The sequence below is a fragment of the Siphateles boraxobius genome, unplaced genomic scaffold (genome assembly GCF_051911475.1).
Source record: "Siphateles boraxobius isolate OS27281-9 unplaced genomic scaffold, OSU_SipBor_1 8, whole genome shotgun sequence".
NCBI classification, from domain to species: domain Eukaryota; kingdom Metazoa; phylum Chordata; class Actinopteri; order Cypriniformes; family Leuciscidae; genus Siphateles; species Siphateles boraxobius.
Genome location: NW_027509208.1, coordinates 857,416 through 880,875, shown reverse-complemented (window position 1 = coordinate 880,875; position 23,460 = coordinate 857,416). Strand labels below are relative to the sequence as shown.

At 37.4% G+C, this 23,460-nt stretch overlaps 3 protein-coding genes across 4 annotated transcripts in view; all 3 read left to right on the top strand.

Moving 5' to 3' along the window:
• Positions 1 to 9,778, top strand: part of ift172 (intraflagellar transport 172) — a 31,667-nt gene extending 21,889 nt beyond the window's left edge. For both annotated transcript variants that reach the window (XM_077220377.1, XM_077220376.1), the window contains exons 35-48: positions 697 to 826; positions 2,092 to 2,190; positions 2,509 to 2,618; positions 2,987 to 3,050; positions 4,463 to 4,549; positions 4,647 to 4,763; positions 4,916 to 5,026; positions 5,137 to 5,256; positions 6,127 to 6,222; positions 6,489 to 6,548; positions 7,932 to 8,030; positions 8,275 to 8,428; positions 8,846 to 8,937; positions 9,248 to 9,778. In XM_077220377.1, the coding sequence (XP_077076492.1) occupies positions 697 to 826; positions 2,092 to 2,190; positions 2,509 to 2,618; positions 2,987 to 3,050; positions 4,463 to 4,549; positions 4,647 to 4,763; positions 4,916 to 5,026; positions 5,137 to 5,256; positions 6,127 to 6,222; positions 6,489 to 6,548; positions 7,932 to 8,030; positions 8,275 to 8,428; positions 8,846 to 8,937; positions 9,248 to 9,337 (1,429 nt within the window). In that variant the 3' untranslated portion in view covers positions 9,338 to 9,778. The remainder of the gene's footprint in view (positions 1 to 696; positions 827 to 2,091; positions 2,191 to 2,508; positions 2,619 to 2,986; positions 3,051 to 4,462; positions 4,550 to 4,646; positions 4,764 to 4,915; positions 5,027 to 5,136; positions 5,257 to 6,126; positions 6,223 to 6,488; positions 6,549 to 7,931; positions 8,031 to 8,274; positions 8,429 to 8,845; positions 8,938 to 9,247) is intronic.
• LOC143729596 (uncharacterized) overlaps positions 1 to 23,460 on the top strand; it is a 700,608-nt gene that overhangs the window by 378,796 nt on the left and 298,352 nt on the right. The gene's annotated exons all lie outside the window — the stretch shown is intronic.
• Positions 17,919 to 23,460, top strand: part of msraa (methionine sulfoxide reductase Aa) — an 82,174-nt gene continuing 76,632 nt past the window's right edge. The window contains exon 1 of the mRNA XM_077219386.1: positions 17,919 to 18,119. Coding sequence (XP_077075501.1) covers positions 17,984 to 18,119 — 136 coding nt within the window. The 5' untranslated portion in view covers positions 17,919 to 17,983. The remainder of the gene's footprint in view (positions 18,120 to 23,460) is intronic.

Genomic DNA, 23,460 nt, shown 5'->3' with positions numbered 1-23,460 from the left:
GAGAAACATTTTGCATAGTCAGTTCAAGGCCCACTCAGCACTAATATAGGCTTCCTGTATCATTAACCTATTTTCAATCAAGAGTCTGAACTTTCTTGCCATGTTGTCTTTTATGATTGACTCAGTTGGTCACTTTATGATCCCAAATGTGTTTTTCACTTTCCAAAGGCAGAGGTGGATGACGTGTGTTGCTTCAGCCATGTTGCTTTGTTTTGCCCATGTCCATTCTGCCGAACCTTACGTAGTACGAGGCAGAAAGTGTTCTGGTTGAGTGCTTGATTTCACAGCCGTGAAATTCAATACATTCCCGGCAGGTTTAAAGCCATAATTTCTAAACATTTATGCACAAAAAACATGCTACTAGATTTTTTTTTAAAGCTGAATGTTTTTTATGTAGCTTTCATGCTCATTAACTGCCATGTCATCTCAAGATTTGAAGCACAGAAGACCTTTCATAAATAGGGGTTTCAAGTCTTTATTCAAAACACTCATAGTAAAATAATCATCACACTGTTTAGCCAGCACTAATAAAATGGTATCACTTATTGCTTTTGCAGAATAAGAAAAAGCAGTGAGTGTTTTTCTTCTCATGAGTACTATGAGGTTAATGGAGATGGAAGGAAAGCAGGAAATGGCTAAAAAATGACAATGTCTTACAAGTCTATGAGAAATAAGTGTATATGTGTGTGTTTACAGGGGTGTGGAAGGTATGGTTGAGCAGGCTCAGGAGTGGGAACAGACGGGAGAGTATACCAGAGCCGTGGACTGCTATCTGAAAGTTAAGGACTCCTCTAACATGGACTTGCTGATGAAGTGTTGGATGAAGGTAAAGTCCAGACTCAGAGCCACCTGGCAGCAGCCACCATATAATCTAACTTCATAAAGACCTCTGACTTCATGCTTTTTATTAAATATTCATTGTTTTGTAATTTTCTCAATCATTCTGTGGAAAAATCATTTATTTTATGAACATGCCAGTAAATATGATTAAAGGAATTTCAATTTCAATAGGAATCGGGTTCAGATAGACATTCAAATTTGCTGTGTTGACTAATAGAAAGCAGCTTAGATCCCATATAAACCTGACCAGTTCAACAATACAAGGAATAGACATGAAACTGCTCTTGTAATTCTTAAAAAAAATATATATATTATATTTCGCTAATTATTCTTGAACTGACCAAAGTATTACTTTACATACATTTAACTTTACAAACATACATTTTATCATAAGACATTTCATTTTGATGTTAAATCCTCTATTCTTTTATATAGAATGGTTCTATAGTCTGTACAGTATTTAATGCAATTATAATATCAGACGTACCTATTATTAAATTAAGGACAAATTCAGAGTAATCCATTTCTTTACTTTTTCAAAGGAAGAAATAATTAAATTATAGTAATTAATTACTTGGTAATGCATTACACACAACACTGGGTATGACTCAACATACAAATGCTAGACTAAGACACTCTTCTCTGCTCTTCAAATACATTAAAAAAAGACAATATTATAAAAGCTTTGGTTATTTTGACAAAGCTGTCTGCCTCTTTGAAAGGTTCACAGATGTTTCAACTACCCTGTGAATTTAAGACCAGACATTGCGTCATTGCATCATTTTTGGCATTGAAGTCAGGGTGTGTTGGGTGTTTAGGTTTATTATTTAGCTTGAAGGTCTTGCAAAAATCAAAAATCAAAATTTTTGTCCACTCAACACACAGAATACCATTAGCAGTATATTAGACTAATGGCTCAAATCTTAAAAAAAAAAAAATGCTTCTATTGAAGCTTCAGCCAAGAAGCTGAACTATAAAACAGGAATCAAAACATGGATCTTTCAACCTTGATCAACTGCAAATTTTCAATTTCCACGACTGTTATGTCATCCATTAGAGAGCTGTACTCAATTTCCATGAAACGTCGGTTCATTTAGTGCATTCCTTTCTAAATTAATTGCATAAAAAATGTTTGTCAACTATTTCACTTATCTGCTGTAAGTATGCTTTCATGCTCCTTCTTCTTAAGACCTTGATTTTAGTTGCATCTACAGTTTTACTGAGGTTTTCTCATCTTTTCATGTCCTGTAGGCAGCAGAATTGGCCATTAAATTTTTATCCCATGACAAGGCTGTGGACGTCAGTCAGGTTGTCGGGCCACGGCTGATTCAGCTCAGAAAGTACAGCGAGGTATGTTTGTTTTATTTTTTCAGGTATAGAAGCACACTCAGTATATGAAACTCAACATTGACATTTTGTTTTTTACTTTCCTCAAAGATTTTTAGACGTTTTTTAAGCAGAAATACAAAAAAAAGCCAAAAATACTACCTTTTTTTATTCTCGCAAAGTATTGTTGTGAGAGAGAAAATGGTGCTTTCAATGTGTTAGTTTGCCCATGTGTGCGAGTATATATTTAGTGTATATGACACAAAGCTCACAGACCTAGTCTATTCTTCGGCGTCCTTGAGCCATGGACCTATTGAGGTACAAAATGTTTTTTTTTTTTAGGCTGCTGAGCTCTACCTCAACCTGGACCTCATTAAGAACGCCATAGATGCATTCATTGAGGGAGAAGAATGGAACAAAGCCAAAAGAGTGGCCAAGGAGCTCGATCCAAGGTGAGCCCTTAGCAGACTGGTCGCCCCTAACAACGCTACAGCCAACAATGTAAGAGGGAGGCAGTGAAATCACTCTCTCGCTGTCAGAAAAATCACTCAGTGCAACAAATGAAGTGCAAAGACAGCACAAGGCCAGAGAGGTGCAGATGGCCTTTGCAGTTCATCTCTGACTGTCTTTTATTTAGCCACGGAAAAATAGGTTTAGGAATCAAGTCTAAATGCTTTCTGGTTGCTACATGAGGTGTATTCTTAAAGCTCAATTGGTAGTATAGAATTGATATTTATGCCTTATTGAGAATACTGTGATGTCATTCTTTATAAGAGTTTGCCTTTAATGAGTTTTTTTGACCTTTTTACTCTCTTCACAGGCTAGAGGAATATGTGGACAAACGCTACAAAGATCACTTGAAAAATCAAGGCAAAGTTGACTCTGTAAGTTCTTTTATATCAGATGAATCTGTCTTTTTGCCACTTTTATTGATAGATATATTAAATACAGGACTTTAAATGATGGGGAGAGAATAAAGGGTCAAGTTTTTGCTGTTTAGCATGGGCCAGTTAGCCTTCTGGTAGATGCTACACCATAATGGAGGCAAAAAGCATATTGAAGTAGCATCAAATGTAGATATAAAATAAAAAAATTGCAAGCAGCATATAAATATGAATATATATCGTTATATTGGTTCGCCAAAGACTGAATTTTTTTTTTTTTTTTTTTTTTTTTTTTTTTTTTTTTGAGGGCTCATAAAAGCATGGAATTGACAGCTCAGAATAGTTGCTACTTGCCATTGAGATAAATGAGAATGCTACCGGATAGCTTTTTCCAGGTATCGCAGACCTCCCTTGGAGAGCGAGAGGGAACAGGATTGTTAATCGAAACTCATGTCGTCTACATGAGCAGCATGGCTCAAAATGTCAGGGAACTGCTAGCTGTCAGAATCCTGTTTAAGTCTGAAAAATTCAAATCTATTTCCTTGCAATGGAAGTTGAGGTTAAAGAATGCATTAAATGAGCATAGCACAATACGCAGACTGCAGCTCCTCCGCTCCGGTACTTCATTGTTTTCAGTTATTGTTGTGAGAGGAGAAAAATGGAGACGATTGGCTTGATTCAATTTAGAATAACAGATATGAGTCACCAAATTGATGTGAGCGCTTGCCTCTCATTGCAGTGATTTACTGGCAGTTTAGTTACATTTACTGTCGCTGAATGATGCAGGTCAGGGATTTTTATTGAAAAGAAAGATAGAATGTTAATGAGGAAACTGGTTAAATGTACATGTTCGCAATAAAACGGAGCCAATCAAGGAGGAGCTATATCATATACTATAATATTGTGTAGTATATGCAAAGACATTTTTGATTTTAGATTGAAGCAATTAGCCATGAGAGGCATGTGGGATATTATTATTATTAATGTTAATAATAATACTATAAATATCATTATTGTAATTAACACCATCTTTTTATTTTGATATTATTATTATTATTATTATTATTATTATTATTAATAAAATATTTTAAACTAATTGTTTTTAAAATTATTAGTAATAGTAAATAGTTTTAATTATTTTAAAACTCAATCTGTCCTAATGCCTTTCCTTTATTTTTTCAGTATTATTGTTATTATTAATATTTATAATAACAATAATAACAAAAAATAATAATAGTCATTATTATAAATAACAATTATTGGTTTTGGTAGTATTTTATTAATGATAATATATGATATATGTATGCATATTATTTAAATTTGAAAATTATTATTAATAGTTCCATTTATTTATTAAGAGTTTTAATTAAATCTTAATTTGTCCTAACAGTTTTCCTTTATTTTTCAATCAGTTGGTTGGAGTAGATGTGGTGGCTGCCCTGGACATGTATGCTGAGAGAGGACAGTGGGAGAAATGTATTGACACAGCCTCAAAACAGGTGCCAATTCATCTGTTCTGCCACCCCATACGTGTTTGTGTGGAGACAAAACGTGCCATAATTTTCACAAAGTATCTGCCTTATTATTCTTCAACAGAATTTTAAGATCCTGCACAAGTATGTTGCCCTATACGCCACTCACCTGATCAAAGAGGGTGGGGCAGAGAAAGTGCTCGACCTGTATGCCCAGCACGGTGTGCCAGCTTATTCACAGGTACATGCAGTTATGCATGGTAAATCAATCCATGTTTTTAAATCCTTTGTCCATCTTTTGTTTTTAAAAAGAAAGCAGAAAGTATTTTCCTTTCAATTTCCCCTCAAACTAAGCATATAGACCTCAGCAACATCTTCTTTCCTATTTTGCAGAACTTTAACATTTACAAGCGGATGTTCCTGGAGCTGGTGAGCCTAAGAGACCGGGATTGTGCAGAAGCTTATCGGATGTGGGCCGATCTGAGGGACGTCCTTTTACTGCTGGTCAGCTCTGGGTTACTATGGCAGCTTAAACTTGGGAGATATAGTCAGTATTGATTCTATAGTGATGTGGGAAATAGTGAATCTTACTATCTTGTCTCTGTGCTGTGCAGTGTGAAAACCTGACCAAGTCTTCAGAAGCTAATTCTCCAGCCCATGAGGAGTTTGAGCAGATGCTGCTGGTTGCTCACTATTACGCCATTCGCTCTGCAGCCCAAGGCATTGACCAGCTGGTGTGTACATACTTCAAGATGATCTTTATTATGTGCAAACATATTGTATATGCATTTTGATACCACCTAAACCCTTTTTATTAACTACTGTTCAAAAGGTTTGGGTCTGTAAGATTTTTTTTATGATATTAATACTTTTTTTCCACAAGGATGCATTACATTGATTGACAATAAAGACATGTATAATGTTACAAAAGATTTCTTTTTCAAATAAATGCTTGCCATCTCAACAAGAAAAAAAATTAAGCACTATTTTCACAAATACATTAAGCAGCGCAACTGTTACACATCATTGATAATAATAAGCAATGTTTCTTGAGCAGCAAATCAGCATATTATAATGATTTCTGGAAGGATCATGTGACACTGAAGACTGAGTAATGATGCTGAAAATTCAGCTTTGTCATCACAGGAATAAATTACATTTTAAATTGTTACAATAGAAAATATTCCAAATTGTAATGATATTTCAGAATATATTTTTTTTTACTGTTTTGATCAAATAAATGCATAAGCAACATCAGAGACTTATAATTTTAACGGTAGTGTATATACAGACAAACTAGAAATGTGAATGTCTTATTGCGCATGATCGTCAGTGCTTGTTATTCTAGAGGGAAAAAAAAGTGCTTTCATATTCATTCATAAAAAAATTGCATCAACTTTTCTGCTAATGTAAAAATGGCCATAGGGAGAGGAACAATATTAACGAATAAAACATAGCCTATTTTTCACATCCAATCAAATGCCAATGGATAAAATAAAGCCCGTCTCACATGATTTTATTTAGAAAAATGTTAAACATTCAAAGCACTTCTCTTTTATGTCATCTGTGTCAATGTAATTACATACACGTTTACTTGTCTACAGAGTTCTGTGGCGGCCAAGTTGTCCGTCTCTCTCCTGAGGCACACCGAGCTCTTTCCAGCTGACAAGGCCTTTTATGAGGCTGGCCTGGCAGCCAAGGTGAACTCACAGTGAGCCCAGCTCCGAACACACACTCACATTGCTGCTTCAGCTATTCATGTGACACAGGAGGTCAGCTAAGAGCCCTGGGAAATGGGCTTAATTCTCCTCTGTTCGCTCCAGTAATTTGATTCGCAGAGCAGTTCGAGTTGCCTCGCGTTCTGAAGACGAAGCAGCAATGTGTCCTTTAAATATTTCTTAAACTTTTCATTTTTAATTTGAGCTGTTTCAGTTCTGCGTGTCACTGATGAATATTTCTCATGCAGGCTGTGGGATGGGAGAACATGGCTTTTATCTTCCTCAACCGCTTCTTGGATTTGGCTGATGTAAGTAAAAGACTTTTGCTTGTGTGTGCAGTCTGATGAGTATCTTTCAAATGAGACCGTGACAGAGAACGCAAACCATCAGTTGTGCCACCAACCTTTTAGTTGGACTGAAACAAACTTAAACTTTACAGACCGCTTGCAGAATGTAGCTTTCTTGCTGCACCTGCTATTCAATGAAAGGTGTTCAAAAGTTTAAGGGGCATTTTTATTTTGAAAGGAAATAATTATTTTATTAAGTGAGGATGCATTAAGTATATCAAAAGTAACAGTAAAGACAGCAGCAGAATATGGTTGTCTGTCTTGTAGTTGAGTCCTTATTACAGCTACGTTCACACACAATTCGGTTATTCACGGGAGTGACAACCCCATTCTATAACCGAACTCACACCCCCAAATTCTCAGGACACACAACCACATTCTCATAAAACCCTCGCTGTGTGAACGGCTAGTTGTCCGTCACGTCACACAGTGCGAGAGATCCGTTCTGTGGTTTTGGTAGCTTACAGTGACTGAGATTTGAGCTGTGTGTCATCTGAAGGTTTTAGATCCAGTCTCCACCGGAGAAGCTCGGAGTCCTACGTGTGACTCAAATGCTCCTCTCTCCACCCAGATATAAAAGCTGCTTTAGGTTAATGAAGATTTGATGGATGAACTCGTGGCTCGATTGAACTCTTATTGTGTCAAAAGTGATACGATTTTTCTGTTTTATGGACATCGACATCTTTGATATTACTATGGTCACTGTCGCTATGGTTACTGGAAAGAGAATACAGGCTTGACACTTTCATACGTCGCATATTCGTACAGACAGTATTCGAGATGCTGCTGTAAGTTGCTGTGTGAACGGTACATTGCGAGACTCACTCCTTTAAGTTAATGCGGTGGTCAATCCCAAAAAAACGCTGTGAACGAGTCAAATATAATGTTTTAAAAGATTTATATTTCAAATAAATGCTGTTCTTTTGTTCTTTCTATTCATCAAATAATCTTGGGAACAAATTTATCGCAGTTTCCACAAAAAGAAGAATTTTTTTTTCAATATTAATAATAATAAATGTTTCTTGAGCAGCAACTCAGCATATTAGAATGATTTCTGAAGGATCATGTGACACTGAAGACTGGAGTAATGATGCTGGAAATTTGCCATCACAGAAATAAATTTCATTAGAAAATATATATTATTTCACAGTATTATATAATATTTCACAATATTTATGTTTTTACTATATTTTTGATTAAATAAATGCAACCTTGGTGAGCATACATGATTTATTTCAAAAAAATATCCCAAACTTTTAAACGGTAGTGTAGATTAATTTCATTTTTTTATATATCTCCTTGAAGTGTTGTCTTTTAATTTCTGTAATTTTTCTAAATTTCCAGGGCATCGACGAGGGCACATTGGATGCTTTAGATCACACAGACTTCCAGGATACAGATATTCCATTTGAGGTCCCAGTACCTTCGAAGCTACATGTTACTGTAAGCATGTTACATTTCATTTTGTATTTAACAATACTATTACAACATTATTTTCTTGTCATCTCTGTAAAGCTGCTTTGAAACAATCTGTATTGTAAAAAGCGCTACATAAATAAAGGTGACTTGACTTGACTACTGTAAGCCTTCGCCACTAAAACTGCACCACTACTAGTGTTTTAATTTTTTTTGTGTTTTTTTTTTTTTTTACTCTTTGAGCAAACTATTTCCATTGGCTGTGTTCTAGGTGGAAAAGAGGGAGGAGGTTAGGGAATGGGTTCTGACTGTGTCCATGGACCAGCGGGTGGAGCAGGTGCTGCCGAAGGATGAGAGGGGCACATATGAAGCCTCTCTAGTGGCTGCCGGCACTGGCATCCGGTCCCTTCCTTGCGTCGTCACAGGTGAGGCAGTCTGCACAAAAGACGGCCAGTGTGTGCAGGGACACTTGGATCAATGTATCCTTTAAATGGCTTGTAAAGGGATAATTCACCCTAAAATTAAAATTTTGTCATCTTGTATTCACCCTCGTGTCAATCCAAACCTGTATGTCTTTCTATCTTCTGTGGAACTCAAAAGAAGAGAGATTTATTTTGTGTGTTTTGTCCGTACAATGAGTGTTGTTTTAGACTGCTTTAACTTTCATTGAATGGGCAAAAACAGCGGAAACATTCTTCAAAATAAATCGAGGTTGACAGATTTTGCATTTTTGGGTGAACTATCCATTTAAACAAGCTCTTTTAAAGGGCACCTTTTAAGAGTAGAATTATACAACTAACATGAAAGTTTCTTAATTTTTCTTCTTTTTATTTGGAACACAGGTTATCCTGTCCTGCGCAACAAAATTGAGTTCAAAAGACCAGGGATGGCAGCTAATAAAGATGACTGGAATAAATTCTTGATGGCTACAAAGGTACAAATTAGTCATTGTTACCTTTGAGCTTTCACAATTAGTCTTCAATCACACAGCAATCGTTTGAAATTATAATTAATATGCTCTCTTGATCAAAAGTTAACTCACAGGACTGAATGTTGTGTTGAAGTAAATGTAAATGCTCTCTCGATGCATTTCATCATTGTTTTTTTTTTTTTGTTTTGTTTTTTAAATCCTTATGGGTGCATTTACAATGTTTGCTTTACTTCACTGTTTTTTCCCCACCCATCCTGCCTAGGGTCGCCTGTGGTGCTTTGATCATGATGGTTGTTTTTGTTTCACCCTTCAGACCACTCACAGCCCAGAATGTCAAGATGTGCTGAAATTTATCACACAGTGGTGTGGAGGTCTCCCGTCAGCTGGATATTCCTTCCACTAAGATCGGGGAAGGTGCACACTATCTATTTCTCTATCTGTCATCATCCTGTTCTTCACTTCCTTGCATTCGCCTCTCGGCTGTTCTGCTTAAACATTTTAATCAGGCTTTTTCATTCTCTTATCCAAAGGCAATATTCACTTCTTGGTCATCATTCCCTGGCCTTTTCTTTTTAAAATCTAAAGTATCATAAGGTCAGAGCCTGAAGGTCATTTAATGTGTGTTAAATTTGCTTGACTACAGAAAGCCTTTGAAATGTCTTCATTTGAATATCTGTAACTATTTTACATATTCCATTAGTTCATATGAGTTGGATATTTTGATATTTAAACACGAAATAAATAACAAAATATATTATAAAGATTGTCAGTGTTCTCATGGACGTTTGTATGAAGAGATTTTAAATTAATGTTCAAGTGAAATAAAAATAACATTATGTCCATATTTTATGAATTAGAATTATTTTTTAACTGTTATGTGTGATAACATTTCTAAGCTTTCTGAAGGCTATATGCCTTCTGTGCTTCATATTTTTAATATATTATTTCCAAACTAATTACTTATCAGTGTCATTCACTAGTGTAATTACATTTAATGTGTAATGGTCAGCTGGTTTGTGATAATTAATAGCCACCTGTCAAACAGCGCCACCTTGTGGACACCAAAAGGTGTTGGGGTGAGAGAGGACACACTCACACTCACACACATTCGTGGCCTGGTACAATTTCAGTTCTCATAATGTAATAATGTGGAGCATTCCTTTTTATTTCGAGCCAGATCTTTGTTTCATAAAAACGCGTTAAACCTCGAGGCATATTTATACTACGGATATTTTAATATGTAAAAAATAAGCACCAAAGAGATTAGTGAGGGATTGATTTCAGTTTCTTACTGTTATATAACTGAATGGATCATTACACTGATGGTGCTTAGCTGCATCGTTGTATAAAAAGACCAAAAAAAGAACTGCCACAAAGGAACGATTTATGGGGGTCAGACCCCCTAAATATGCACTAGAAACGTCAAAAAATGTGAGTCATGGTTAAAGAACATAGGCCTACTTCTCTCTCTCTCTCTCTCTCTCTCTCTCTCTCTCTCTCTCTCTCTCTCTCTCTCTCTCTCTCTCTCAAGATTACAAGTAGGGCGCGTATTTTTACCTGCAAACGCGTTTTACGATAAAGCATTACACGTAGCCTATAATGTCATTATTATGCATCTCCTTATTATAGGCCTACAGCACTAGCTTTAGTTATGATATAATAGTATAGCCTACTGATGTTGGTGCGAAATGATCATTTGCATTGTGCCAGACAAACCTCGACGCAGTAGCCTATGCTTGAAAATATTTTAATCATTAATCATGTGTTTTAATTTTTTTACAAATCGAATTCATTTTAAATAGTTGTATAATTTGCACCCAGGACAAGTCGATTTGATTCGTCACAAGCGTAGTCTTACCTGACAGTTTCGCTCATCTAAACCAATTAACATATCTCTGTATTTGGTCATAACATTATTCCAGCGTTATATTTCCTTGATTTTTAATTTTCAATGTTATTTTTCTACTCCAATAAATTAAATCCACCCATGCAAATTCCATTGAAACAACTTCGTTTTGTGTCACACTGCCAGTGTCCCCGCGTCCTTCAAGAATCAACATTTACAAAAGTGTCCAACTCGCTGATTGAAACACAGGGGCAGGTGTCTGAATTTAATCTGCGACCTAAATATTCCTTTGATGAAATATGCTAATGTAGGCTACACCTCTGCCTAATGAGGTTGATCTGACATTATGCAGTGTCCTTAAATACCCTTTAAAGGATATAGCATTTTCGACAAGGCCACACACGGTTCGCTTCTCCGTTGCTAAAAGGCGGAAAATTCTGTGTTCTGCATAATTCCTCTTTTTTTTCTACTGCGATGTCTTTCTTTGCCCATTTTAGTGCCCTGGTTCGAGGTTACATCGTTCACTTCCAGTAGAATGAGGCCGTTTATGTCACGCTAACTGCCCGTGTGCGCTTATTTCTTTTTCCTGAACCTTTGAAATGAAAACTCCAGCCTAAGCAATGCACGTGTGGCTTATAAAATTGCATCTTGATTATCTCCATTTATTGGCTTGAATTGCCTGAACGCTTAATCTGTAAACGGACGAATGGTTGCATTCTAGAACATGCAGGAAGAAGGCCTGCACGTTCTTTATTCTGAGGTGAATTGGCGTTTTAATAATATTTAAACCTCTGACGGAAACGATACATTACGATAAGCCTCGTGGACGAAAATCATTAGACTATCGACTGGTAGCCTAAATTCTAATTATTATGACGCAACAAAAGCATGTATTCTTTGATATCTTTGAATGGCGAATATAGCTATACGCGTTTACCTAATATAATAGTTTCAGTTGCCTATTTATTCATAAAAATGTTCTGGCAAAAGCCTATAGGCCCACATTTCCAAAAAAAAAAATGACCTTGAAAAAGAGGTTCGCTGTTAGGGTAGTCTATAATACAAAGATGAAACACTGGATGCATCTCTAAAAATTAACATTTCATATGAAGTGAAGATGAAATATTATGTCTGGAGCTGTAATTAATGGAATGTTTAAGTCGCGATAATGTGAAATGCCAGTTTCCATTATCAACCGGAATATAGACCATAATCGTGTTATAGGCTACGCTTTAAAATAAAGGTTCTTCAATGGTTTTCTTAAATTCACCAAAGATCCATCAAGATCATGTTTGTTGTTCTTGCTGGTTCTTTAAAACGTTCTTGGTGTTGTGTTATAGTATTCTTCAGATCTGTGTTTTGATTGCTGGGTTAAAGCAACCGTAAATAACATTTTCTAGACCTGATAAAAGTATAGCTATTCTGAAAAAAATATTCTATGGAATCAGGCAGTAATGTCCATTTACTTCTATCTTTTCGACGCCAAATAAAATATTGATTTCGTAAATTGTCATTGTGAATGTAGCCTATATGAAATATCGCTTAAATTGCAGTTAAACATCTGATACTTTGTATCTAAATTACACATAGGCCTATAGCTCGCGGCCTGTATCGCTATTACTGAGCATCATTTAGCATCCGTATTTTTAGTTCTTGTACATTTCGGAAAAAGTGTCAGTCACAAAAAGTCAGAGATAAAAAAATGTTTATGTTCTGATAAATCTAAACACAAAGTGGCAAATATTGCGTGAAAAAAGGAAATGAATGTCTGCTTTGTGAATATGAGATTTTATTGACAAACTAAAATGATTTACAGTATCAATGATACAATACAAACGTACATGCGTAATATTTTCTGTGCCTTTAGAATGAGGACACATGACAAGTGTCACTTTGAGGATCCACTGCTGTTAGAGATTCAAGAAATCCGGAACGGTTCGTGATGTGTTCTGTTTAACTTGGTTCTCATTTTAGGCCTCACAACTTGTCCAACCATATTATTCTTCATCTGATCTTATGAGACTATTGTATGTGTCGTTTCTAGATTTTAAAAGCGTCCTCTAAATAGACAAATAAAGGACGTTTCATCAGAGCTCAAGGTTAATTGTTAGTGTTTTGAACTCGTATATGACCATGACAAATCATAATATTCAAGGATACGCACTTTTGCGCAGCACAAAATTATGGAAGAACGCAATGAAATAGTAAAGCTCAGTTTGGCCGCATTGATGCGTCGGTTCGCCTCCACACAAGCTCTCTCTCTCTCTCTCGCAAAAAAAAAAAAAAAAAACCGAGCTAAAGAAAATAAGAACTGTCATGCATCGCAAGCACGGACTTTCTGCGTCGTGCAGTTTTTAAAAGCATTCATCGATGATATTTGCCATCTCTCTTGGCATTCACCGCGTGCCTTAATTGTATGGACATTTAAATCAAGGTCCGCTGTGAACACGAAGAAAAGCAGGCCTGTTTTCAACCACAATGTTGAGAATCGCACAACTAGCTACAGATATCCCATGCAGCAACGATGTTGCACCAAAATGTCTACGTCCTCCTCCGACTGGTGTAGCATCAGCATCAGCATCCAACATTGCACAGAGCATCATGCATTCTTAAAGCATCTGTGCATCAACACACACATAATAATTCAAACAATCGCTCCCAGTTATTACATTACCTATTTTTTTCGAATGGCACGAGTGCGTTATCTCCACAGGATGGTGCGCATCTCTCCATCATGTGTTGGTGCAACATAAGGCCCGAGTGATGGCAATAAAAAGAAGGCGCTCAGTGGCGTGCTGCATGCAGTTGGTCCCTTGCTCAACTCCCATGAGATGTAAAAAATAGTAGAGGGCCCATCTGGCTCCTCACCAGCTTTGTCAAGTCTTGCATACGCTAAAATGCTAATGACCTAGATAGCTCATGCAAAATGCAGCAGAGGTAAGAAAGAAGGGGGAATCTGTGGGACTAGTGACACCGCCGCCTCGTGTGGGGGGTCGGGCGGGGTATATGTTAGAAGGTGGGGGCAGCTGAAAGCACCTGCGTGGAGGGGACCGTTTGTCAAAAGCCGACCTTGCACCATATACACCGAAAGGAAAATTCCTCGCAAATTGGATTTTAATTATAGGCGATCCATTCAGTCTGAAAATCAAAGAACCTATTAATATAACCTGACATATATTGATACAGTGGCACCCTCAATGCATTTACAGTCTGCTATCATATGAGCTATAAGGAGGGAAAAAAGAAACATGCTTTAGTAAAACAGACGCAGTTGATTGACATTAACAATTTGTTTAAGAAAAAATAAAATAACATCGCACATCGATTTCATCAAAACTTACACAAATACACCTTGCGAAGCAGGACATAAATAACAGGTTTTTATCCCTCGAGATAATAATTGTCCATAGATCCAGTTTGAGGAAATGTCCACAAGGCAGTCGGTGCGGAGGAGCGTCGTTCAAAAAAATCATCAAATGTTCCGCACGCTTTTGCGCACCTTGATGCTGTTGTTGGATGCGGCATAAATCATTCCCGATTACAGTGTTGCATCACTCGAGTTTCTTCATGATAAACGAAAAAAGGAAAGCAGAAAAATGCATGTTAGAAGCATATAGCCAGAGCAGAAGGCTTCGGTGCTCGTAAGCAGAGTCGGTCATCATGTGAAATGGTGTGATGCAGAGCGCGATCTGACAGAGAGGAGGAGAGCAACCCAGTTTATCACACACACTGAAGCTCTCCGTCCTGCTCCTCTGTTCCCTTCCCTTCAGAGAGGATTATACTCTGGTGGAAAGAGGTGGCATCTGTCGGCTTACTAAACAGTAGCCGTTTGGAAAATAGTTTCTGCACTTTTCATGATGCACGTCTCGGTTTTATTTCATCGTCGTGTATTCTAAACAATGTACATTTTTCGTTTTATTCACATTTTTTGACGCACCAGTGCCGTTTGAGTGCACGATTAATATGAATAACAACAAAAATACGTTTTTATTTTAAGTTTGATTAGATTTTTTATTTTATTCTAATCTTAACACAAATATGTAATGCAATGCGTTTTGTCAAATAAACCACAAGTCTCTTGAAGAAATAAGGTCATCGTGCGCCATTGACTGTTAATTCTTCGATGTAAAACAATGTCACGTGAAATAAATATTTTGTTAACACCGCGATACACCCTTTGAAAGTATTAGTTCATCAAAGTGTGTCCAAAAATGAAGGCCGGCTCCATATGGCCTGTCATCTGCGCGTTGAGTCCCATCCCCCACACACACTCATCCCTCATGCCGCATTGATTTATTGTCGAACACTGATTTATCTTTATCCTTCCCTCATTTTATTGGTGCACAAAAACTCCAAATCACTGATAGTTCTCATTTGGTTAGTGATGTAAACCAGTCACCTAAAACACTCTTCTTTTTTATGCAGGCCTGTATTTTCTATCTATCTATCTATCTATCTATCTATCTATCTATCTATCTATCTATCTATCTATCTATCTATCTATCTATCTATCTATCTATCTATCTATCTATCTATCTATCTATATCGGGATCTGGGGCAGTAGCATTACTTCAGCTGTAGGGAAGGCCCATCAGCGGCTCTTTTACCTGAGGAAGCTGAAAAGAGCGAAACTCCACCAGAGGCTCATGTTAAATTTTTACAACTGTGCATTTCAAAGTGTGCTGACTTATGGGCTGTTAGTATGGTTTTCTAGCTGCACTATAGCTGAACGGCAGTTGATTCAGAAGGTGGTGAAAACTGCAGGCAAAATCCCAACGGAGATCTCATCCCACTACACCTCCCGCTGTCTGCGTTAGACACACAACATCACGAGAGATCGGGTCCATCGGACAGGAGGTACAGGTCTCTTCAAGCCAGAACCAGCAGAATGGCCAACAGCCTCCGGGCAGTTCGACTGCTGAATAAGCACCATTCCCGGCTACCTCCTCCTCTCACTTAACACTAACACTACCCAACCACTGCAATAACTGTGAACTGGACTCCGCATTGTTGAAGCACACACAATTATACACATTTTCTGGTTAATAGTGATTCTTCGCCTCATATGCCCTTTCCTTGTTTGTAGAAGTTTTATTTTTTATAGCGCCTTTCCGTAGCTCAAGGTCGCATTACATTGTAAATTACAATACATTTACACACCCACCCACATATTACAGTCGCATAGGATACATACAGTCACATTATACAGAATACATGTAAAATAGATATGTTTTTAACTGAGTCTTGAAAGTAGCCACAGATGAGATGTTTCGAGGTGTTTGGGGAAGTGAATTCCATCATTTTGGTGCATTAACACTAAATGACCTTCCACCTACTGTAGACAACCGGAAACGAGGGATGGACGATAAACCAAGTTCAGCTGATCTATACTATTGATCTCTTTCTATATGTCACTTTGCCCTGTTTTTGTGCTATTGTTGATCTCACTTAATCCGATTATTATGCATATTATCCAACAATTGCAATAACTGTGACTGGACTTTGCATCGCTGCACACACACAAGTATACTCATTTTCCTGGTTACTAGTGATTCTCCGCCTCATATACCATTTTCCTTGGTGGTTATTTGTCGCCGTGCCCGGTTTACAAAATATGCTATTGTTGATCTCTTGCATTTCATGAAATTGCACTGTCAATTAATGCTCTAATGTAATCTCGTTGTATCACTGCAATGACAATTAATTTTTGTTATCTATTGTTATCTATCTATCTATATTCTCATTTGTGAATTATCCATGCACTTTGCAGAATTCCACCTATTGCATGTATTGTGAGGGTTAGTATCCGCCCCTGCTCTTGCTTTGAGGTCAGCAGAGGTCTCCTGATCCTCTCTTGTGTTGCAGTTTTGAGGACCGTCGTCTGCCGCACGCGTGTCTCCAACAAACACATTCGACACGCAGTGAACTCCAGATGGTAAAGCTTTTCAATCCACCCTTATGCTGACGACACATGGATAAAGACACTGTCTCTGAGAGCTCGCAGACAGACGACACCTTCAAGGGCCCGGGAATATCTCAAACAAAGAAATGTCTACTCAATGTTCTATTTTTGTATTATGATATTAGATTATTTTGCTAGGCTACAGTAGCCTATTATTTGAAATGTAAACACCTTTCTATCAGTCTATTAATACACCCTAAAGTGACATAATTTCATTGACAAACTAATTTTCTACAAAAAAACACATAGGCAGGGGTGCACATACGTTTTTCAGTCTGGTTCTCATGAGAGCACCTGGTGATTTTGTATTTTATTTAGTTTTTTTGATACAATAAACAAAATAAAGTGTGATAAATAATACAATTATGTATATTTTTTTAAATTAGTACTAAATAAAAATACAATTATTTTATAGTACACTTAAAAAATACAATACTAATGTTTACATTTTTCTTTTTTTAAATATGAATTTACAAAATTTTCAAACAAATGAATTTCTGGCGGGTTGCCAGGAATTAAGTGCTTCAGTAGCCTACTTTAGTAACGTTACTGGCATTGGTGCCGAAGCGCGGCAGTGAATGTCACAGTTTTGCTCTGAAACCGGCAGATTTATGCATTCAGTTAAAATGGAAATCTTATACAGTATTAAAGTGTCGATCTAAAACGGCGTTTGTGCATTAACAGCTCTCAATCATGTCGGTACGCAAATGAGCGGTCTGAATTTATTTACCCAGCGCATTTTTATTTTGGTCGCGCATGCGCACCACTTGCATGCGCCGACATTTAACTGATACTGATCTGACTTTTAATTTGAAGAAATTATTACACATAAAAATCATAAACTTCCAGTAACTGACACAAGCATATAGGCCTAATGATCAGCACAAAAAATACATAATTATGAGCATTTTGAATATTAAATACAATATGGGTACGTACACAAAATAGTAGGCTAGGTTATGAAGTTGATGCTCTTGCTGTGACCTTTTTTTTACAGTCTATCTATGGTGTGTGACTTATTCAAAACTAGCATTTTATAAGCTCACAATAATTAATAGTCTATATATTTTTAGTATTAAAAACAATTGTCACCACGGAGCCATCAAAAAATAAAATAAAAAATAAATATATATATATATATATAAGTATATATATAAAAAAGTGCCAACACACAGTTAAGTAACATACACGCGCTTGTGCAATCGTTACACAAGTGCATCGCGTGCGGCGTGTTTGTGCTCATGGTCGCGCGGACTTCCGTGCGTTTGGTTTGGAGTCATTTTATCCAAAGTAGAATGGGAGATATGTCCTCCAAAGTGCGAATGCCAACTCCGGAGGAAGCGCTGCCTGGAAGGGAGCAGAGCATGAAAGTGTCAGGTATGGCGTTGTGAATTTCTCTGACTTTCTCAGTTCACGTGCTAACTTGGCTATCAGCGGTCAAACAAAGGCAGCGCTGTAAGGTTTTAATCCGCGAGGGGATATATACAATGTAATAGGTTACGGAATTGCAGCATAACCTCCCGTGTGCAAAAAGAAATCTATGATGTGTCTTCTGCAATCGAGGAAACGGAGGGGCTTTGTTTAGTTTTTCCTGGATCTCCGTGACGCGCATGCGCAGTGCTACAGTAACATCTAATAGTCATTTGGTTTATTCTTGACATCCAGATAGCCGGTATTTGCAGACTTTATTTACTCCCATTTCCTTAGTCAATTCATTTATGTTTTGTGACGCCCTATAGCAGTATCAGTAGGCTACATCTTACTCAAACCCCTTTCTCTTTTTCATTTTTTAAATCCATTTTTCACTTCAGAGTACCATTTAGGTGGAGCAAAAATGTATTTTTTTTTTACTGAGTAATATCTCCAACACTATTGGCATTAAATATTCAATATCTTTTTCCTCAGAGGCAAGAGTACAGGGTAGTAAAGGGCAATAAAAACACACTTGCAGTGGAACAGAACAGCTGACTCAGGCTCTTACATAAAAATGGAAATGCTGTTTCAAGTAGAGTGAAGAGCTCTGATGGGAACAGGAGGCTTGCCACGAATCCTAAATCACACCGTTTAAGTGACATCATTTAATCGGAAAAGAAAACAGTTAGTTAGAATAGTGAGTAGTTATTTATTTAGCACACTTTTATCCAAAGTGAAATGAATAACATGGGTGCAGTTATTAAAGGGACAGTTCAAAAGGTTAGTTTATATGAAAGAAATTACACACCCTCTCTAATTTCCAAAACTATATAGCATTTTTCCCCTTGGAACACCTTTTTTTTAAATTGAAAAAATAGAGCATAGGGGAGCGCAGGGCTGGTTGTAACACACTTGTTTTAAATACTTCCACACATGCCAGCATGACGAAACTTGGTGTTTATACTAATTGCCATATCAACACTATATAGAGAAAAAAATGCACCAAAATTCAGAAATCTTTGTAAGATATCACTGAACATTTATTTAAACATAGCAAAAGTACATTTCTTACTTAACTTTTCATCTCTATTTTTTGTGTTTATTTAAAATGAGACACACCTGATATTATTTTAATCTCCAATCTGTTGTTTAACAGTTGATATAATTCTTTAATGCTTCGCTAACTAGCTGAAGACACTAGCAGGGTTTAAACCCCAGTTGTGCATGTTGTAACACTGCGTTACAATGTGCCCCTATTAGAAATATGCTATTAGAATTCATAGAAGTATAGAATATATTGAGAAAACATGAGAAACATGTAAATAAAGACTGAGAGTCAATGTTCAGAAATGATTAATTATGCTAATTATGCTAACTAATGTGTTTGTTGTCAAACTCAAAAATTAGTTAATTTTTAAAGCTGCAGTCCGTAACTTTTTTGGGTTAAAAATTATCCAAAATAATAACCGTACGTTCACGCCGCCGCCGACTTGAGCGGCAAAGAAGCTCTGGACGCCCTGTCAAGGACGCTTGTCATAAAGTACGGGGAAGCTTGTTGAAGCTTTGGTCGCTCTGACGTAGCAGGGAGAAGAGAAGTGTCACAACATGAAATGTCACATGAGATTGGTGTTTTTGCATTCCACTTCACTGCTTTTCTGTTTAACTATGTAAACACACGCTAGACTGTGTGCTCGAGATCTGTCTTTTTCCGCGTCTCGCGCATGTCACAGCGTTTTAAACGCGTCGTTCAAATTAAAATAAGTTCAACTTTAAGAACAAAAATGTAAACTATCCCAGCTATTTTATCCCATGCCTCGTTCTTTTGTAACTGGTCCGTACAAGCAAACAACGTCATATCATAAATGACAGGAAACCCAGCAACGGCGATTATTAGCTTCTCCATTTTATCTGAACTAATGTTTTGGTAGGAACGAAAGTTTACACCGTGTGTTTCTCCGGAATCAGCCAGCGCGGAGGACGTCTATATTCCGATTGGTTGCTGGCTTTTGCCGCTGCTTGCCACTGAACCGCGTCATAGCTCGTTACCATAAAGTTGAGCTACTTTCAACTTTCTGATTGACGCTCAAGACGCTCAAAACCCCCAAAACGCGACGCCGATGGATTTGACGCTCCTTGCAGCTGAGAGAAGCCAGCTTCCATTGAATATGAATGACTTCCGGTAGCTTTGGAAGCTCAAGTCGGCGGCGGTGTGAGTGTACAGTAATAATAATAAAAAACATAACCAGCCAGTGTTCAAAAATATTTTCTTGCCTAAGCTTGATTCAAAACGGTTAGCTTGTAATAATGATTTTAATTCCAGTGGTACTGGTGGATGTCCGCGGGAAATTCGAGCATGTCTTTGCGTCATTACGTCACATCTGTACACACAGAGAAGGTGTCTCGGCTAGTCGGGCTATATTGCGTGTGAGGATGTTGGAGGTGGAAAAGTTTTAGCCTTTTGTCACAGCACTTTAAATAATTAAACTTATGGCGGATCCAGAAAGGTTAAAACGACAATCACCAGTGCAACTGGAGATTCACCAGTTGTAAAACCCAAAAGAATTCTGACTTCGGAGTGGTAAAAAGAGACTGCAACCGGGCCTACGTGAAAACAAGGATAAACATCTGCAGGACTTTGATTTGAAGGGGTTCCGATTTTTTTCTGCTGGACAGGTCAGAATTTTCAGTAGTTCAATCGTGTAACAGTTGCACACTTGTTCGCTTAATTCACAGTTACGGAGTTTCCTTTGTTGTGGCTTTTTTTCGTTTTGCTATTATGGTAAATATGAATTATTTTGTGCTAGCTATGAGAGGGAGCAATTCACTTCTACTCCAAGAAAACCAAACCCGCCTTCTCCGTTGTCAAGCATTGGAGCTGAATCAGATCGGTAAAGTGAAAATTTTCCTGTCGTAAGATGTTATGCTTTTTTCCCCCTTAGTTGATCAGAACAAAAGTGGATGTTACTTACTTGTTCAGATGTTGGTCATACTGTACTTCCAAAAAGTAGAATGTGTGATTCTGAAAGGCAGTATCCACACCGGCGCGGCGACTGACAGACGCGCAGTCTCCTCAAAACATTGTGTTCATCCGCGCTGTTTCATGCCGATGTACAACTCGCGTAAACTTTATAATTCCGCGAAAAACTGCAATTACAGATTTCGAACAGAGGTGGCGACAAAGAGGAAAAGCTACGGACTGCAGCTTTAATTATTAAAAAATCTCATTATTTTATATGAAAAAGTTAATACCTGTATTTTATTAAGAAATATTTTGGTTTGACTTGTATAATTTTTAGATTAGATCAGATAGCATTTTAAACTGTCATGGTGATGTTACAGTGTGCCCCTCACATGTTACAATGTACCCCACCAATGGGGCATGTTGTCACATTTCACTTCCATTCTTTTGGGGTAAATCAAGAAAAAAGTATACACTGTATTAATAAAACAAAACCACATAATTGTACTAGACATGTGGGAAATTAATGTTGGGGAAAAAAATACTCTAAACCCTAAGTAGATTTACACAAACTGAGAAAGTCAAAAAGCGTTACGTTGTGCCCCGCTCTCCCCTATGTTCCACTGAAAAAATAACAGCATATGTGTAGGGAGTAACAAGAACAGACTTTTCAAACCATCCCTTTTGGAGCACTTGTCTTGCTCAAGGGCACAATAGTGATAAAACAAGGCATGTTTCTTTTGGAGGTCGAACTAGCAATTTTCTGGCTTCCAGCTCTGGGCCCGTCCTCCCACCAGCAGGTCCAAGTGGACATTTCCTTCCCATTTTTGCAGATATTGCATTTGCATTCATTTAAATTGGACAGCTGTGGACTTAGGTTGGAAAGGAATCTTTAGAGTAGCTGATGATAGGTTATTTTTGTAAATCGGCCTAGAAGTTAATACGTATCATAATAATATAGTGCCTGCAATGCATCGCTCTCAGGAGCATCCGCAGAATGCTTGACATGCGACTCACATTGGCGTTCAGTGCAGTGGCATGAAGCGTGCCCGTGCAGGGATCCTCCCCTTCAGACTGCAGTGAACTGATCATCAAGGCTTCCCCTTGGCAACGGGACTCCACCGCGGAGCTGGAAGGTTGCCAGGTAACACTCTGCAACACTGACACACGCGTGTCTCGCTTTGAAGATGTGATGAACCTGGTTGAAGGTTACAGTGCCTACAGTGCGCTTGGACAGTGCGATGTCTCTTTGAACACGAGCAGCTCGTACAAAAAAAACTTTGTGGGCGCTTAGCTCATGTTCTGAGGGAACTGCTTCGGTTCTTTCAAGTTATGTAGTTGGTGTGGACTTCTTTTTGGAGTGGTAATTATTAACATACAAATATCCCCTCCCTTTACATGGGTTTTTAATATTTACTTTAAAGGTGCAATGTGTAATATTTCTGAGGATCTATTGACAGAAATGCAATATAAGATCCATAACTATGTTTTCAGTGGTGTATAAAGACCTTGCATAATGAACCGTTATGTTTTTATTAGCTTAGAATGAGACATTTATATCTCCATAACCGCAGGCGCCCCCTTCTATGGAGGTCGACATATTGTGTCATCATGTTTCTACGGTGGCCCTAAACGGACAAACGCGTTTCGTTGCTATGTTGCTCTTCGTGCAAGGAAGCAAGCTTAGTTCAGCGAATAAAACACTGACACAATGATGAACAAGTAACAATAATATTCGCAATAACAGTTTCACTGAATAATTAAGTAAACATAATTTCTTAATTTATCCTTGTAAAGAAACCTCATTGCTGAACTGGCTACTCTCTGCTGTCTCAGACGATGACATATTTTCCTGTCGGTCACCGTAACTTTTGTTGGTTGCAATTCGTAACCTCACCACTAGATGCCGCTAAAAATCACACACACTGCACCTTTAAAACAGTGATTTGTTTGTGAGTATGCGAATTACGAATAATTAATTTGTTTTTGTGATTTGTTTGTGGGTTTAATGAAGACTTAATGTTTTTGAATCAAATCACTTATGCTCAATAAGGCTGCTGTTATTTTAAATTCCAATAATATTGCAAAGTATTACTGGTTTTAATTTTAATATATATATATATATTATATGTATATATAACATCATTGCTCCAGTCTTCAGTGTCACATGATCCTTCAGAAATCATTCTGATTAACATGATGCAACTTCATTGTATCTGTTTTGAAAAATTGAAATTCTCATTTATTCATCCTCATGTCATTCCCAATTTCTATGACTTTCTTTCTTGTGTGGAATACAAAAACACTATAGTGTTTTGTCCATGTAATACAGTATTAGTCAATGGG